Source organism: Siphateles boraxobius, unplaced genomic scaffold, assembly GCF_051911475.1.
Source record: "Siphateles boraxobius isolate OS27281-9 unplaced genomic scaffold, OSU_SipBor_1 134, whole genome shotgun sequence".
NCBI lineage: Eukaryota > Metazoa > Chordata > Actinopteri > Cypriniformes > Leuciscidae > Siphateles > Siphateles boraxobius.
The window spans coordinates 37,501-57,500 of record NW_027508738.1 but is presented as its reverse complement, the minus strand read 5'-3'; the positions used below and the strand labels follow the sequence as shown (position 1 = coordinate 57,500).

Here is a 20,000-nt window from a genome sequence, read left to right as displayed (position 1 = left end):
TTTGAATCTAAGAACAAACTTTTTTCCCTCTGATTTCTTGGCTCATTCCAACATATTTTTTTCCTCCTAGGCTGGAAAAATTTGGCTCAGATCAAACCATGCTGGAAAACAAGTTATTAAAAGCTTTTTGATTGACCAAACCGTACTCTTCTAGCATTTCAACGAATTTATAACGAGTATGCCAAAGTAGACCTGAGGTTATATCTCCGCAACTCTGTACCGTATTGATATTAAACTTGATATATGTCATAGGTAGAGTACATTAACACCTATTTTGCTTATAACTCTACAGTAGTTTTGCCTAAAAAAAGTCATCGTGTGGGGAAAATCCAGCTTTTAATGTTGTTTATATGTCTATGTGGTGTTTTTAATATGCTTTAAGACAAACCATGTGTAAATTCATAAGTCGACAGCATTGCTGAGTATTTTCTCTGTATTTTCACGCTTTGAAATCGCTGGTGTTTCTGACGTCACAAACTACCTTGTAACCAATCAGATCAACGTGTGATCGTCAACGAGTGGATCTCTGAGCGGAGTGAGTGAGTGGAGGCGGGGCTCATTTGCATATTCATAGGCCTGCGCATACTAAATGAGGCAAGGGTGTCGAGTTACATTCAGGATATTTTAAGGCAAGATGATTTAAATATATAATTTCTGTGATCAGAGTTTTAAGGGATAAAATTATTGATTACGGGGGACTTTAAATCTCAAACCGTCTTAGCAATGTTACTGCCTATTGCACTGAAACTTGGAGCCAGATTTACTAAACGAGCAAATTACGACACGCACACATTAATGAACACAGACGCAGCCGGATCATTTCCATAATGACCAACACAATCTCAAGAGCAACTCAAATTAGCATCTGATTTAAGACAAACTTTTCGGGGTGTTAAATAATGGCGCAAATACCAGTAAATTGACTAGCACAAACCTTAGTATATTGCTTAACTCATCTAAATACTCTGTCTCCTCCCATAAATACTGCGCCTGAAAGGGAAACTCCTACAAATGCATATGCAATAATCTCAGACGCAATTTTTCACAGCGCGTCTCTTTAGTAAATCCTTACACTTATTTTTTTAACGCAAGTCTTTGAAATCTGGCCTTACCATGTTAAATCATGCTTGCTTAGCCCATTTTTTGCTTCTTGCTGCTATATTTAATGTTTCATTTGTTTCATGAACGTTGGCTATTTTGCTGTTGTCCAACTAATTAATTGGCTAAAGTCTGCAAAACAGTTTGATAAATCAAAATTAATTTGATAGATTATTGTCAAGAACTTCTCCAGGCAAAGCGTGCCAATATTATATATAAATTTGATGTTTACGCACACACATTGTATACTAAATATATAATACGGACATACATATAAATGCATTCAGTTCTTTGTTGAGGGATAATGTGATGAAAAAGAGAAACCAGAGCAACTTGTGTACCAGAGTGGAGAGGAGGAGGTGTGGTGAAGAGAGATGGGGTTTTGATGATAAAAGAAGTGTCACTCTGTGTGTGTGTGTGTGTGTGTGTGTGTTGGTGGGGGGGTTGATGGAGAGAGTGCGAGACAGCAGGAATGATAAGAGCATGGAGGTACTGAAGCAAGAAATAATGAAATGGAGAGAGAGAGAGAAAGAGAGAGAGAGATGTGTCTCCCAGGGGGGACCGAGCCAAGGAGAATCTGTCGTTCACCTTCAATTAATTCACGCGTTTCTCCAACTGTGTTCTAAAGGTGCAGCCGGGCGTGCGAGACCGTGTGTGTGTGTGTGTGTGTGTGAGATGAAAAAGAACGAATTGTTATATATTGTATCTTTTATGTGTGAATCGTACACATTGATGTTTGATCATTCATCGTACCTCCTTTCATTCCCATGCGCTTGCATGTCATACAAAGAAAGTGTGTGATTGAAAACAGAGAGTTAGTGAGTAAAGTTAGAAGCTGCGTAATTGATTTGTGTGCGAAGTGTTTATACGGGCAGTTATGCATCTGTTTCGTTCTGGGATGAGTGTGTGTGTGTGTGTGTGTGTGGTTGGGACCCGGGTGTGCCGTCCTTCACTATGTTTAACGCAACACATTCATCAAGCGCAGAGAAAGGCAGTAAAAGCCCAGTGTGTCCTGCACCGTCTTCACTCTGACCTCAATAGTAACTCTACAGGGAGTCTCAACTGTTTCTCTTCTGCTGTGAATCACACTGACCTTTACAAATCTATACTCGCTTTTTCCTTTTTTAACAACATTCCTCCAGTCGACAACCTTTCCCCCCCAAGCTTCTAGAGTCACGAAGACAAATAGCACACGATCAGTGGCTTAATCGGTACCTGTAGTGTTTTTCCCCTGTAATTAACAGTAAACGTCTGATTAGTCCAATACTGGAAGGAAGCTGATACTATCAAGGCTGATTTTTATCCAGTTCAAACATTATGCAAGGCGTTTTTTCTACTCTTACCTGTTTTAATGTCTGATTTGTACCTCATGTAAACCAAGGGAGTCTATAATATCTGCAGAAGATATATTTTAGTATTCCCATTCATCTCAGTGGCAGCTGACAACATCCTGCAATCTCTAGAGACAATGTTTTTTTTTTGATAATCGGTTTGACCGACAGTATATTTTTAACGATATTTAAACTTAATCGGTTATAATAATATTCATTAATTTTCAAAAATGTATAGCTTCACAAAAAAATTATTATTATTTTTTTTTTATCATTTAGATTCAAATTTAGCATTAATATAATTGCTACACAATTATCACGGCCAAAAGAATTCACAATAATACTAATATTATACATTTATTTGTAATTATAATTAAACTATCAAATTACATAATGCAAACTTGGTTATGCATATCAGTTATTTAACACTTATTTAGGGATGCACCATATATCGCCACCATATCGGCCGATATATTATCGTTATCGGCTCGATAAGAAAATTTGACCGATATCTTAAAGCCGATAAATAATGTATTATTTCCTTCAGCTGAGACACTTCAGATGCGCACTGTTCAACATGATGGTTTTGAATTGCTTGAAATATGATTGGAATAACTTCAAAAAAAAGGAAAATACTGTTAAATGCAACATGTGCAGCGCAAGTGTGTCATACATAAAATTATCATGAGAACATTATAATTGTGTGCTTGAGACATGGCTTGCTTTTTTTAATCAGGCTCTCAAAAATTATATAAAAATTCGGATTTAGATTTTACCAGCCAATATATCAGTTATCGGCTTTCAGATTTAAAGAATTATCGGTATCGGACAATATTTTCATATCGGTGCATCCCTACACTTATTTATATCTATCTCGGTATCTGATTTAAAAAATAAATAGCAGACACTGTCAGACGAAGCCCAATTTAGTCCATTTGACTCATTTAAGAGCATCCAAAACATAGTAAAATGCTTTTTGCCCCCAGATGGGGGTTATTTACCAGCAGGGCTAACTACCGATGCTAACCAGCCTAATCTTACAATGACAAAGCATACAAATAATTATTGGTTAATGAATTGGCCGATATTTTGATATCAGTTCATGCCTAATAGTACACACTTAAATGATTATTTGATTTATGTTCTGTTATATTTACATTGAACTGTTTAGTTGCACATTTGGTTGACAAAGCTTGAATGCTAATTTTGTTGTTGTTGTTGTTGTTGTTTTGCTGTGTTCCAGGTTTGGGAGCAGTTGATCAGCTCAAAGTCTCCTATGGTGAATGTATTCATGGCAGTTCCCACCATCTACTCAAAACTCATTGAATATTACGACCAACATTTTACTCAACCTCAAGTCCAAGACTTCATCAGGGCTGTGTGCAAAGAGAGAATACGGTACCATCCTCTCTCTCTCTCTCTCTCTCTCTCTCTCTCTCTCTCTCTCTCTCTCTCTCTCTCTCTCTCTCTCTCTCTCACACTCTCACATACACACACACACACACACACACTCTCTCTCTCTCTCTCTCTCTCTCTCTCTCACATACACACACACACACACTCTCTCTCTCTCTCTCTCTCTCTTTCATTTATTTCGTTTATTTACAGGTGAAACTCACAAAATCTGAATATCGTGCATCAGTTCATGTATTTCAGTAATTCAAATTAAACGGTGAAACTAATATATTTAGTATATATAACTATATACATATGCATGATTATACTTTTCAGAGAGCCGACATTTCTGTATTTAAATCCTTTTTTTAAATTGATTTCGTGTAATATTCTAATTTTCTGAGATTTTGAATTTGGGTTTTTCATAAGCTGTAAACCATAATCATCAAAATTATAACTTTTGCACAATATTCTAATTTTTCGACTTTCACCTACTGTAAACATAGCATTTTCCTTCAGGTCAGTCCTATATTCATAATAAGAAATCCGTGTGAATGTCCGCTGCGATATATTGTCCTTTTAAGGAGTTTTCCATACCCTGACATAGTTATTTGTGTCTTGCTTCTCAGTATTCACAACAAGTTTCAGTCCTTTCAATATAAAAGTCTTCTCTACTGACTGACTCACTCATAAAGACAGTCTTTGTCGCCATCTAACGGTGAAATAATGTAACTTCTGCTGCTGTTCACGGTCAGGGATTATTTTTTCCAGCGGAAGGAAGGCTTTTAGTGATTTTACTCGATGAAAGTTGCACTAATACATGTTCTTTGAATTTAATATTTGTATTGTGGGGTAACCGTTTTATAAAAACAATAAGGTACTCAAGGGTAGTGCTGTATCGTGAATAACTCGAGCCTAACAACGCCTTTCAGCCGTGACTTATGCACGATACAGCACAGCCTCTCGTACCTTATTGCTTACATATAAACTGAAGGTGACTTGACATAATTTCCCGCTCGAGACGATGGCGTATTCTCTCTGTGTCTCAGGTTGATGGTGTCTGGTTCTGCTGCTCTTCCTCAGCCCGTTCTGGAGCGCTGGGCCGAGATCACAGGCCATGTTCTGCTTGAGCGCTACGGCATGACGGAGATCGGCATGGCACTATCAAACCCACTTAAAGGACCACGTGTACCCGGTACTGCATCACTTCATAAAGCAAGGTTCCCACGGGTCCTTGAAAGTTCGTGAAAAAAAAAAAAAAAAAAAAATCAAGGCTCTGGAAAGTTTTGAAAATAAACATAGATACAGGTCCTTGAATTTGACCTATGTATTATTGTGTCATAATTTGACCTAATGTGTTATTTCACCAACACTTCGTGGCCTATGCATACTAGCTTGCACACACACCGCGAAACATTGCAAAAATAGCAATATCACATAACGCATAACAAAATAGCAATATTAATGTTAACACATAACAAAATAGCAATAGCACATAACACATATTATAACACATAATATGTATTATGTGTTATAATTTGACCTAATGTATTATTTCGCCAACATTTCGTGGCCTATGCATACTAGCTTGCACACACACCGCGAAACATTGCAAAAATAGGCTGAAACCACTGAAACGATGTAACCTTGCTCTCACTTGAAATGTGTTCCCACATTAAGTCCTTGAATTTGAGGGGATTGGACCTGGAAAGGTCCTTGAATTTGAAGTTAACCAAGGAGTGTGGGAACACTGGTAATACATGTCTGCAACACCTCTAGTACACGCAGAAAAGGAATTCATTACCCTTAATTAATTAAATTGAAGAACATTCTTACAATCAATTTAATGTGTTTCATTCAGAATAAATCATTTTGTTGGGTCAGCACAATTTTGTTGGTTTAGGTTCAATTAATTTACTCTAGTGGGCTTAACTTTATTACATTTGTCAAACTAAATTTTCTTATGCTAGTCCAACTTAATTTTTTAATTAATTTACAGAGGTTTACTCTTGGTAACCTCAAAATTATTACAGAAACTCTTCCAAATGCCCAACATAACTGAGCATTAAACGCTAAATTACTTTCCCTGAAAAACACCCCAGATTTACTCTCCTAATACAGTCCTTTGCAAAGCATGCTGGGAAATACAGATCCAATGCCCAGTTACTGATATCAACTAAAATGGTTAATTTAGTTTTAACACTAATGAATTAAGTAAATGAACACAATAAAATCAAGTTGTGATGAAATGTTCAAAAAGTGGTTTACTTTAGGTCATGATCAAGAGGCAAAATTAATTTTTGAGTGTGATAAATATATTATTTTGTTGTTAACTTAGCTGATTGCTAACGAATAGCTGGTTTTGTAAACCTCTTGGTTCTTTCAGACTATTATCAGTAGTCTATATTGGGTCTATTATCATCTTGGCATTGTTACTTTTGCTTCTAGCCTTAACGTTTTATCTCCGTAACGTTATGTTGTTGTTTTTTCTCAGTCAGTTTATGATGGCAAGTTGTCACAGATCAAACTCCAGTCTGAAGTAGTTTGTTTGTCTTTCTTTTGTCTGTGTTTTGTTGTTTTATCTTCTGAGAAACTCTCCATGGGTGTTTCTGATCAAACCTCTCCTGTCAGCTTCCACGTCTCCTTTTAGCGTCGGTATCAAAGCACTTTTAGTGCTCGTCTCGCAACTTTGCTTTGCTTTGGGTGTGTGAGGATTGTTTTGTTTGGGTGAGTGAAGGTGATAACGTTGCTGTGAGAGGCAGCTTATATGTGGCTTGTAGTTTTATTAGTGAAGAGTTTGACTGGAGTTAAAGCTCAGAGGTGATGATTAAGAGGGGTTTGCCACGGTTAACACTTCCTACTGTTCCCCGTGAGACGCCAGCGAAGTAGGTTGAAGTCAATCAATATCAGTCACAGTTGTTGACTGTGATCACCAGAGAGGATTTATGATGAGTCTTATCTAATGTGAACCAAATAATGGCTGTGCCTTTTGTTGTAACTCAACACTGATGTTGTAAATATCCAAGTCTACTGAAGAAATTGTCTGGATTTTCATTTCAGTCAGTTCCGGAAATAATGCAATTTTTGATTTCAATGATTTCAAGGAGATTTTAGGAACTCATGGACTAGATAATACATTTTAAAGTCCCCCTGTAGTCAATAATATTATCCCTTAATCGTTGATCTGAATAATCTTTGATCACCAAAATGACATATTTAAAAGTTTTTTTTCTTTGAAAAAAATTTCTTCACGCCTTAAAATATATGAATGTAACTCTATAACCTCATTTAGCATACACGGTTCTATGAATATGCAAATGAGCCCCGCCTCCACTCACTGAGAGATCCACTCGTTGACGATCACACGTTGATCTGATTGGTTACAAGGTTGTTTGTGACGTCAGAAACAGGAAAAGGAAATAGGAAAATGGGAAACATCTATAGGGCAACATGACATGAAACAAATCCAAATAGACAAAAGTAAACAATTTAACAAATTATAATAAGTTTTTATTGTTAGCGGAGTTATTAGTGGACAATTTAGCGGGAAAACTCAGCTACTACATGCGTTTCTCATACTTGACATGAACAATACCTCAGCACCCTAACAATCAGTAAGGTACAAAAGCTGTCACTACCCTTGCAAAAGGTACATTTGTACCTTATTTAACCCTAAAGGGTGCATATTAGTACCTAAATTGTTACATATTAATATGTGTGTGCTGTTGTTCCACAGTGACCACTTCTGTACCATTTCTTTTGAGAGTGTAGCATTGAATTTTACACAGGCAAACACCATTGACATTTTCAAGATAATGCACAAATCTAGTTAGATGATGCACAAATCTAGTTAAACAAGCAGTTTAGAAGGGTAAACCAGAGAAAAATAAATCAAATTGTGCCAATAGTAGTAATAATGCACATACGCTCTATCTCCTTTTGTGTTGCACTAGGTTCAGCCACTCCCTGTGGATTGTGCACAGTGTGGATTGCTGTGCGAGGGGCTTTGAATAAAACATGAGTGTGTGTGTGCTCTGTTTTAATGAGAGCTTGTGATGGGCAGAGGGACTGGAGGCTTGTTAATGGCTTCTTTAAGCAGTCTGGGTGCTATTGTGTCCTTTTCTCATTTTGTGACAGGAATGCTAGTATAGAGACAACCACATTCCAGTATATACTCACACACGATCATATCCCAGTGGACACTGAACCTGCGATCAGCCTCCGTCTCATTGATATTCACACTGAAACCCCTAATGGTCAGATTACACATGTGTGTGTATTCAGGGGTGAGACGTTCCTTCAGCTCGGTATATCTGTGCTACAGCTTTACAGTGCAGACTGATATTAGTAGTCAGATCGAGCATGTTTTGCAATAGACAAATGTATGTTGGAGATGCTAGAAAATTGAATTTTGAATATGGATAGTTTGCAAGAAGAGTATTATTTTATTAGTACTATTATTTCTCCCAGAATGCAAGATGAAGCCTCTTCAAACAAAGTAAAAATTCAGTAGTTTAATATAATTTGGCCTTTAGCTTTCTCAGGGATTGCTGTATAATTAAAGCTTTCGATGACAGTAAAGAAAAATGGTAGACCAACAGTAATTCAAGCAATATTGCTATTTTATTTTTCCAATTCTAGCTTGATTCCGGATACATTGAGAATCATGATTGTTTTGGCTCAAATAGAGATCACAATTCTCCCATGATTCTGAAAAATTAATGTAATGAAATTAAAATTAAACAAAATAACATGTAATTTACTAGAGGTTCTGACAAAATGTTAATTGCTGCAATCTATTTTTAAAAATTTAATTCATTTGTATTACTTTTTTTTTTAATCAAGTTGAGTGAGTGATTCAATGACTCACTCATAAAGACTTTATTTGTTTCTTTACTGGATAAGTCGGTGTTTTTAAATGAATCTCTTGAATGAATGATTCAATGACAAATAAAAAAAAATGTAACAGGCGCTTGCCGGCGCCGCCACCTACTGGTGTAACGCTGTAATTGATAGCGTCAAGTTTACTCTATTTAGATCGCTACCGTGGACATCAGTGTTTATATCCGAACTATAAACTTCTGTGATCATTTAAATGATTGTCATACAGAAGTAATGATATTGTGTGATTGAAAGTACTGTTTGTGAAGCTGTTTCATATCTATACATGACAACTGCTCTCTCTGGCTCAGAACACAGATCTGAATGTTCGCTGTGATCGTTCTTGTCAAAGGTTTAATATATAGAGCCGAATCACTGTCATAAACTCACATGGGTGTTTGAATCGAGATTGCAATCTTTTAATGATTTATCGTGCAGCTGTAACCAATAGTCTGACCAAAAACTGCCATCGATGTGTTGACTGAAAATGTGTGTGTTTTCCAGGTGCTGTTGGAGTTCCTCTGCCAGGAGTGGAAGTGCGTATCATGATGACAAACACCGCCAGCACTGTGATCGCGGAGGGCAACAGAAAGGGAACCCAGGTACCTAAAAACATTTTTAAAGTTTCTGAACTAGAAGGAAGAGATGATCTGTTCACGAGCAGCTTTAAAGCAGAACTAAGTAACTTTTTTACCTTAACCGAACAGCTTTGGAGTCATTGTAATGTTTATATTACTGATTTCGTGTTGAATGTTGGAAGCGTCTCGCACCCCTCTGGTGCCTGTGAGCCGCAAAACCACCCTTGCAACATTGGGCGGCGGGCCGCCGGCCTCAGTGTTAGGAAGTATCGTGTGATATCAGGTCTCGCGAGGTAACGAATTGCTTTACGGCACTGCACGCGTACACGCCCCCATCCAGGATACGGCTAGCTATAAGAACAACTATCGTCCCATGGCAAAGCCGGCATATAAGAAGCAGAAAGCTAGAAAAGCATTGTCGGAGGAACAGAGAAAGAGGAAATGGCAGACTGACCGAGCGAGGAGTCGGACACGAGTAAATATCGGACCTGCGTTTTCAGAATGGCGAAAAAACGAAGAAAGCGCGGTCGGAAGAGTCTAGAAAAAGGTAACGAGAATCTGAGAGCACGAGGAACCAGACAAGAGTCCCACTCGCTCAGTCTTTCACTGTTAAAGTTGATTCCTGCGATTATCATGAGAACAGTTGTCAATATCTCACATAATTATCAGGACATAAATAAGCCTACACGTTGTAAATAGTGGAAATGAGCGCAATTTGCAAACTATTATGATAAATTGCAATAATCATGTGTAACAACATCATAACGGACATTGTTACGAAATCAGGGCTCTCAAGTGTCACGCATTGAGCGTGACAGTCACTCATTTCGGTCTTTTGTCACGCTCTCCCGCCACACATTGTATTTCTCACGCTGAAAAACTATTTATAATATATTTAATATGCCAAAACTCTGGCCGCGCCGCTCTCACTGTGGAACCGGCAGGAATCAAGCGCGTCTCCGCTGGTGTTGTTCGTCGAGCTACACAATAGCCAATCAGAAAATAGCACTATTGTATCTGGGTAAGATTTAACGCAACAACCAATGACAAAAATGTATCTGTCGGCTGGATGTCACTCTTGCCTGTCTTCAAAACTTGAGAGCCCTGCGAAATAATGCGACGTACATGATACACTTTATTGGTGTCATCTGGCATTTAGGCTCAGGTAAGCCTAACGCGGTAGGCTACTTTATTATTATAAAGTGCAGAGGCCGTGAGTTTAGATACGCTCTGCGTGAGTGGTGTTTACGACATTAACGTTAAATACAAGTACTCTCCACACGACTTGACAAAAACAGAAATCCTGCATAGTGCCGCTTTAACTGAGGCTCTATAGCAATCTGTCACGACACATTAAAGAGCCACAAAATGGTATTTATTGTTAACATTTCTTTAAAAAATGGCTTGTCAGTCATTGCAACAGTAACTAAAGGGGCGGGTTTTTGCGAGTAATTCCGTTAAACTGTAAACAAACATCAATTGCCAATATAAACTTGTTTAAGATTTGCCCTATGAATACAATAATAATACAATTATATTGTATACTATAGCCACCACTCTGACAGCCTGGTGGAAATTTCACCAAATCACTAATTCTACATTAGCTCCATCTAACCTCACCCCACTGTGGAACAACCGTGACTTTATAAGCAATAAAAAAACATTGAACTTTCACACATGGGCGGAAAAGGGTATCACCCACATTAAGCATATTTTCAAATCTAACACATTTAGACCATTTCCGGAACTGGCCCAGGAGTATGGCATCGGGAACAACGAATTTTTAAAATACCTACAACTCAAATCTTCTGTTCTGACAAAAATAAACATCAGAGACACAAATTTAGAACTTCCACCGGCAATATCAGACTTGGTCAACATTTCCTCTCCAAAGAAACTTCTCTCTAAAATATACAAAATGATCTCAAATCAACTTCAGACCATATACTTACCAACAATAAAATGGGAAAACGATCTATCAATAGCCCCTGATGCCAACTTCTGGACCCAAATCTGTAAAAACATCTATCACATGTCCAAAAATTCGAATCTTCAGTTAATACAATACAAAATACTTCACAGAACGCATTACACGGGCAATAGATTAGCTAAAATGGGATTCACATCAGAAATTTGCACACATTGCAATCAAAATTCTACAGATACATACATTCATGCAACCTGGCACTGCACTCCAATCAAACACTTTTGGGAAGAGGTCACACAGGCACTATCAACTATAGTTGGCTGCCACATCCCAATGTCGCCTTCCCTTTGCTTGCTGGGGGACCTCACAATAATAACTGATAAAACCATAAACTCTAAAATACTCCTCACAGCTCTAGCCATCGCCAAGAAAACTATCCTCATGAACTGGAAAACCAGAAATAAATTACACATTAACATCTGGAAAAATCTTATAACAGACTTCATGGCAATGGAACTCGCATCTCCCCTTCATAATAACACATCTGAAACTGATCCCTGCCGTCCAACACTTTCTGACCTCTTACAGCTATGAATCCTTTCTCTGTTTTCAACTCTGACTTCTCTCACCTTCTTACTCAACCCACGAATATTCATATTAGTTGTTTAAACTTGTTTCTGTCATCATTGTTATTGCTATCTTTACTGTTACTGTTATGATTACTAATTTCACTTTTTTTTTTTTTTTTTTTTTTTTTTTTTTTTCATTGTTGTAACTACTGTTGTTGCTGTCTTTTGCTCTTACCGTTATGATCACCACTGCCATCATCATTGTCATTTATTATTATTATTAATATTATTATTATTATTATCATCATCAATATTGCCATTGTCAATGCTGTTTTAGAATTAGATATCATTGTCATCACTAGTGCAATAACTTCCCCCTTATCTCTTCATGGGTTTTTAATGCACCACAACATAGAATAAAAAAAAATAAAAAAAAATAAAAAAAAAAGAAGGATTAAGGATATATGGAAAAACCTCACAAACACCAAGGCAGGCTAGACAGGCGAGAAGTGGTTTCAACGGGACAGCATCTCTGTCCCAATTTGAGACACTCTCGCACTGTACTCCCTATTTTAATGCACCTTAGACATTGCACATAACACACATAACACAAAAAAAAAAAAATTAAAAATTAAAAAAAAAAATAGGAAAAGATATGGACTGATGAGATGAGGGGGAAGGGTATATTATATTATCTTATATTATATTATCTTATTATGTCGTATTTTATGCAGGATTGACAATGGCAATTATTACATAGAAGGAAGGATGGAAGTAAAAAATCTACCAACACAATATTGGCAATATGGTGGTAGTGGGAAGTGGGATGGTGATGGTAATAACAATGGTAATACATAATAAACGGTTACTTTGTTTACGCATACACACACATACACATAACCACACTCACACCCGCACACATACACACTTAAACACTTAAATCACTCTTGTCACTGCTGGAAGTATGGATTTACAAGATTGCTCACTACTGCACTATGTTGGTTTGTTTGTATGTATGCCTGATTGTTAAATAAAAAAACAAAAAAAATAAAAATAAAAAAAATAAAAAAAATAAAAATAAAAAAAAACAATAATAATACAATTATTTGCAAGCAAACTTACAATGAAGTGACACAATTCTCCTCATTCTTCAACATTTGAACATCTTAAGGAAATAAAAAAATATATTAAAAGTATTCAAAAATTATATGGTACTACAATATATTTACGCAGTAGTTATAATCCATTTATTCGCGTTTTGAGCATAGACCTGAATATTTTTATTTCCGAGTTAAACTGTCGTAAATCTTGAATGCTGGAGAGCACAGTCTTAAGTTTGATCTCTTTTTAAAGACAACACATGGCAGATTATTGCTGTTTAGTAAAAAAAAAAAAGTTTACAACAAAGTGAACTTAAAAAAATTACAGAATTGTACGTTTAGTGTTATGAAAAATGCACCCAAAAAAACTATTATGAAATCTATATTTTCAAAAACACATTTTACTTTAAAACTACAAGAACATCAAAGCCATAAATCTAAACAAGTTGTGTTCCAAATTTGAACTTGATATCTCAAAAAAATTAGCTTTTGTTTGGCCACGGTACAAAAAGTGGTAACACTTTACAATAAGGTTCGTTTATTAAACAATAGTTAATGTGATAATGTATAATGTGCTAACTTTAACTAAGAATGAGCAATACATTTGTTTCTGTTTTTGTTCATCTTTGTTAACGTTATTTAATAATAATAATAATAAAGCTGTTCATTGTCTGTTCATGTTCAGTGCATTAACTAATGTTAACGCGATTTTAATAAAGTATTAGTAAATGTTGAGATTAACATTAACAAAGATTAACAAATGCTGTATAAGTGCAGTTCATCATTAGTTAATGTTAAGTAGTGTAGTTAACTAACGAACCTTATTGTAAAGTGTTACCCAAAAAGTTTCAACTTGATGAAATTCAACTTAATTTTTGACAACAAAGACTATTTTTCAGGACCATTTAACCTTTTCGAATCATGCCCCGCATATTGTTGTATGTTCATATAGCAAGTGCCAAAACCTTTAACAAGTCTCTTACCATTCCGATTAAGTCTAAACAAACGTAAAAAAGTTTCGGTCAAAAATGGCCGCAGTGCACCAGAGGCTTAAATTGATCAGAATAAAGGATCAAATTTATATTTAAGTACTCTATAATTAGTGAAGTAGACCTATTGACTTTGAGTCCTTCGAGTTTCTGTACCCGTGTGTGTTTTATTGGCAGGTAAAGGCTGGTTTGGAGGGGAAGGAGGGCGAGCTGTTGGTTCGAGGTTCTTCTGTCTTTCAGAAGTACTGGAATAAACCTCAGGAGACGGCAGACGCTTTCACTGACGACGGATGGTTCAAAACCGGTACTGTCCTACACTCGCTTAATGCTTGTTATGCTAATGCATGTACAGAATATGTGGAGCTCGATGAAGGTTTGAATGTCTGTATTGTCTGAGTGAAGCACTAGACAAATCAGAGGAGATGAGAAGAAGACATCATAATCATGGTCCAGTTTGATGCCATAAAAGCAGGACCTTTTTTGATTTATCCATTTATTGATTCAGCTTCATGTCATTCTAAACTCCTATGACTTTTCCTCACTTGAACAGAAGATGAGATTCTTGGCAAAATCATCATGCTGTACTTGTGCATTAACATGTATAACTCATGTGTCATATTCATAATGTTCTGAAGCTGGAAAACAACTTTCCTTTGGCACCTGTGCACATTTAAGCTTTAATATCAGCATTAATGTCAAACCTGGTTCAGCGTGGTGCCAAGTTTGAATGTGAAGTATGTTTTAAGAGATGTGGCACAGGTTATTAGTTAACTAAACGAAAACCAAAGCCTTTAAAAACGTTTGTTGCTTGAGATGACAATGGCAAATGATGACAATATTGTGTATTGTTTGTAGTCATGTTGGCTTCATATGGCTTTGAAGAAAACAAAACCTTGCATGCTCTATTCAAAAAAAAGTTTCAGTTTAAACACGTCCTGAGACGTTTTGCTCAGTCTAGCTACAATAACAACAACCCAACACACGTTGTACATCGGAGATCTATGCTGTAGTGAAGATATTTGTGGAAAAAATATTGTTTTTTGCGCACACAAGGCATTCACATTGCTTCATAACCATTGCGTAAACCAGTCACATGCATTACAAGTACTTTTACGATGCCTTTAAGACCCTTCATTAAAAATATCTCTAAGTCTTATGGACTTTGGTTTACATATCTAAACATATCCTTTACATCATCTCTCCCTGAAAAAGCTGCCAACAAACAAAAATTGGTAAAATGATACTATAAGAACTGATTCTGCTAAGTTAGTGTTGGTGCTGATGCTACTAAGAAACTACACTACATACTACCAAAGTCCCTTTAAGGCATGTCACTCGGCGGCCATCTTTAAAGCGCCTATATCAATCATGCAAGTTCATCTCTTTGAATCATGCTCTTTGAATGGAGAAAAAACAAATTCTCCAAAGCTGATTCATCAAGGTTACTATTAAATTTCATATATGACAACAATTGTCTCTTACATTTCGTCTTTAAATGCTCAAATCATGACAAAAAAACTGAAAACGTTTTACTTGATGGTTACACCGCATGACATTAACTTTTTTAAAACAATCACGCTGAAAAAGTACACGATGGCCAAGGACGCCCATTCGCATATAAACCAACAATTAAGGCGAGACACTACAGGTGAATAGGGTAAAAATTTTAACTTACAGATATCACCATGAAACTTTACCAGTTGGTTACTTGCATGAATAGGAGAAAAAAATGTATTGCAAGTTTTCTGTAATTTTATGTTTAAATATGCCAATCAGGTTATATCTAATTACATATGCGCTAATTTGCATATATTTTGAAGTGACGAATCTGACCATTGGAAAAAAAACAAGGTTCAAAATAATTTTTGCATTTTGTTGATATATTCAATGAAAAGACATTACCAGAGGGGATTATGAATATCTGCTTTTCTTACCCTGTAAATAAAAAAATATTGCCAATAGCCTTAAAAATGTATTTCCGCCCTATTTTTAGGCATAAAATGTCATATAAATCAGGCCAAGAATGATATATCAACAAATCCCTCTGGACAAACCTTCACAATATAGTTATGATTATGAATAGGACTGTAAAGTTTGGTGTACGTAGGAGCTACAGAAGTGGAAAATCGTCACTCGGAGTGTGAGAAAAAAACTCATTTTGAGAAAACGGCCTTTAAAGATTTTTATGGCAAAATTCCACTAATTTCTATTGAAAGCCATGAATTACAGACAAAATATGCTCTAGGTCCAAGTAAAATCCACGTATCACATTGTTTAACATCCAAAACTCATCATTGCTTCATCCATCACTGATCATAACATCCAAAACAACACTTCAACACATCAAAACCACACTTCAACAGTCCATCACACAGGTGGAATGACAAAAACTAAATATAGACGCCACAGCAACATCACGTTACGCTTCTGAAGATGACTGCAGAGTCAGCAGTCGAAACTGTCAAGGAATGACAACAAACTTTAAGCCTGTCGTGTAAGAAAGAATCACTTACAAATACAAATAATCGGCTAAAGGAACTTGTTTGCATTAACACATCAACATGTCCTTTAACTGAAGACCATTACATCACAAACTTCAAACTGACAGAACACAACCATTACACCTAGTTCCCCCAAGTTCATTTACAGTCTACATATCCAAAACGGCTGTTTTCGGCTTCTCCGAGAGAATTTTACACGCATATCTTTCGACATTTTGAACTACAGAGGAAATGTCAGACAGAGCGCGTCATGTGACGATTCTGAACGAATCACGTTGTCAGAAATTGGCATCAGCCAAAGAGATTGTGCATTTCGAGTTAAATCGCCCATTTTACTTTCATGATTGGTTGCTGATGAACAGGAAATGACCATATTTGGATCCGACGGCATTGTACAGGAGAGAGAGAGCTTTCTAACGGTGTGTGTGATGACGTGGTGCAGACAGCGCTCGCGGAGCAGCGGGAGGATTTAAAACGGCAACTTTTGATGAATTTAGGCGAAATCTACACACGCAAACAGACAAAGTGTAGTAAAATAAAGACCTAAATGTGTATTTTGGACTTTTTTTCAGCACAAGTCTGAAAGAAGACGTAATTGAAGACAAATAGCCCAAAATCTCAAAATTGACCAGTGAAAAAAAAAAACGATGTTTTTGCCTGCCGTGTCTCGCCTTTAGCACAGACAGATATGTAACAAATAAACCAATCAAATTTCTATTCATTTGTATTGCAATTTTTGTTTTTTGCATAAGCGCCACCTACTGTTAGAAAGTGAATCTGCATGCATTTTCATTCAGCCCGTCTGCCGTTTAAATCGACTCGTATTTTTCACAAAGCATTCACACAGTGTTGTTAATCGGTGGATCAAGAAGTAAATGTGCTTTCTGAAGATCTAAACACCTGACTAATCATGATCAGCTGATGAACCGAACTCCTGCTCATGCTTAATAACAAACGTCCTTCTCATTCCCTTTTCTCCCGCAACCTGCAAAAATGGCTTGTTCTTGCTGAGTTTCTGTATGTTACAGTCCATCGGCTCACCCTCACACTTCATCATCACACTCTCAGAGAGAGAGAGAGACGGGCGGATCAATGTGGCCCGTGTCTGCCCGTGTGTGTCTCTAATAGTGTAAGTGTGTGTGTGTGTGCAGGCTGTGACTGGCACCTCTATAGATCATCTGTCAGCGCTCACTTTCTGCCAATCCTCACGCTCCCTTCTTCACATTGATTTTTATGCGTGCTTTTATGTTCCTCTCTCTCCTGTTTCTCTCCTCTTCCAGATCTCTCTCGTTCTTTTGTTGTTGCTGCGAATCTCGGACTGTTGGAGACTCCATCAGCAGTACACACACACACACACACGCTCAGACTCACACACACTCACACACACACGGTCACACACACATATATGCACACACACACACGCACGCTCACAAACAAACACATATATGCACACTCACACACACACTCACACAAACACACACACACATATATGCACACTCGCACACACACGCTCACACACACGCTTACACACACTAACACACGTACGTGCACACACACACACACACACATTCACAAACACACTCACACAAGCACACACGCATATGCACACTCGCACACACACACTCACACACACACACATTCACAAACACACACTCACACAAACACACACATATATGCATGCACGCTCACACACTAACACTCACGCACTCACACAAACACACACATATATGCACACACACATGCTCACGCATGCACACGCTCGCACCCATTCACAAACACACACACTCACACAAACACACACACATATATGCACACTCGCACACACACACACACACTCACACGCTAACACCCACATGCTCACACAAATTCACAAACACACACACAAACACACACACATATATGCACACTCGCACACACAAACACACACTCTCACACACTAACACGCACACACTAACAAACGCACGCACACGCTCACACACATTCACAAACACACACACGCACACAAACACACACATATATGCACACACACACACACACACACACTCACATGCACACTAACACGCTCACACACAAACACACACATATGCACACTCGCACACACTCACATATGCATATGCACACACACGCACACACTCACACACAGACACACTAACACACACTCTCTCTCACACATGCATTAACACACACACACACACACACCCTCATTAGCTCTGGTTGAAGGTCATTAGGATTTGGTAATAAATATGTGGGATCATTATCTTCATCTGGCCTCGGCTTCGCTTCGCTCGTCCTGCGAGTGAAATATTAACTCAATATCGGCGATTCATCTTTTCCTCCACACACTCGCTCTAGTCGTGTGTAGCCGTGCGCTTCACTATCAGCTTAAAGTCCAGACGCAGATTACTCAACGCAGTCAGAGGGTGCCTGACCAACACAAAATACCATTTTAATCAAATAAATCAATATTTTAATAAAAAAACATATTTTCAGTGTCATTCGTTTGAAAACTTAAATTGAAAGTATTTGTTATTTGGTATACTTGACCTTCAGTGACACAATGAGCGAATGAGCCAATCTGCATGTGTATAAACCAACTATTAAAACAGCACAGACACATATTCAATATATATATATATATATATATTTAACAAGTAAACAGAACAAATTACAACTATTTTGTATTGCACAAAAATTATTTCGGGCAGTTGTTGAAGGTGCTTCAAAAATTCTACACAACTGTACTAGTTTACTAATTAGTAAGAATAAGAATTTAGTAAGTATAATAATTAGTATCATTAATAATTATTGCACAATAAAGTAACAAATTAACTAGTTGTTAATGACTAATTTTAACGTGCATTAGAAATTGTTTGTCTCTTCTGTATGTGCGATGCATGAAATCACAGTGAAAGTGTTACGAGCCTCGACTCATTCATGTTGCCAGAAAATATTATTTATTAATAGTATTTCATTGCTAGAAAATATCAAACAAGCCCATAATAAACCGAAATAAATCCAAAAAACAAGAACAAAATATGGAGACCTGCATAAGCTGGTTTTATGCAAATTTGTTGCAGATTTTTTACATGGCGATATTACACACTGCCTGAATGGTAATATTCAAAAAAGCATAACTTTAAGTCACACGAGTCTGTGTAACATACAGTTCAACCTTGTTCTATCAATAATTTCAGAATTCCTCTTTATCAGAAATACACTACCAGTCAAAAGTGTTGGATCGGTTAGATTCTTAATGTTTTTAAAAGAAGTCTCTCCTGCTCACTGAAGCTGCATTTATTTGAATAAAAATGCAAAAAAAAAAAAAAAAAAAATGTGAAATATTTTTATAATTTATAATAACTGTTTTCTATGTGAATATATAGTAAAGTGTAATTTATTCCTGTGATCAAAGCTGAATTTTCAGCATCATTACTCCAGTCTTCAGTGTCACATGATCCTTCAGAAATCATTCTTAATTATGATTTGCTGCTCAAAAAAAAAAAATTCATTATTATTATCAATGTTGAAAACAGTTTTGTACAATTTTTATTTCAGGATTCTTTTGATGAATAGAAAGTTCAAAAGAACAGCATTTTTTTTGAAAATATAATCTTTTGTAACATCATAAATG

At 36.8% G+C, this 20,000-nt stretch overlaps 1 protein-coding gene across 2 annotated transcripts in view; it reads left to right on the top strand.

The window, feature by feature from the left end:
* LOC143737957 (malonate--CoA ligase ACSF3, mitochondrial-like) overlaps positions 1-20,000 on the top strand; it is a 70,960-nt gene that overhangs the window by 14,735 nt on the left and 36,225 nt on the right. For both annotated transcript variants that reach the window (XM_077229765.1, XM_077229767.1), the window contains exons 4-7: positions 3,673-3,827; positions 4,874-5,019; positions 9,210-9,307; positions 14,046-14,172. In XM_077229765.1, the coding sequence (XP_077085880.1) occupies positions 3,673-3,827; positions 4,874-5,019; positions 9,210-9,307; positions 14,046-14,172 (526 nt within the window). The remainder of the gene's footprint in view (positions 1-3,672; positions 3,828-4,873; positions 5,020-9,209; positions 9,308-14,045; positions 14,173-20,000) is intronic.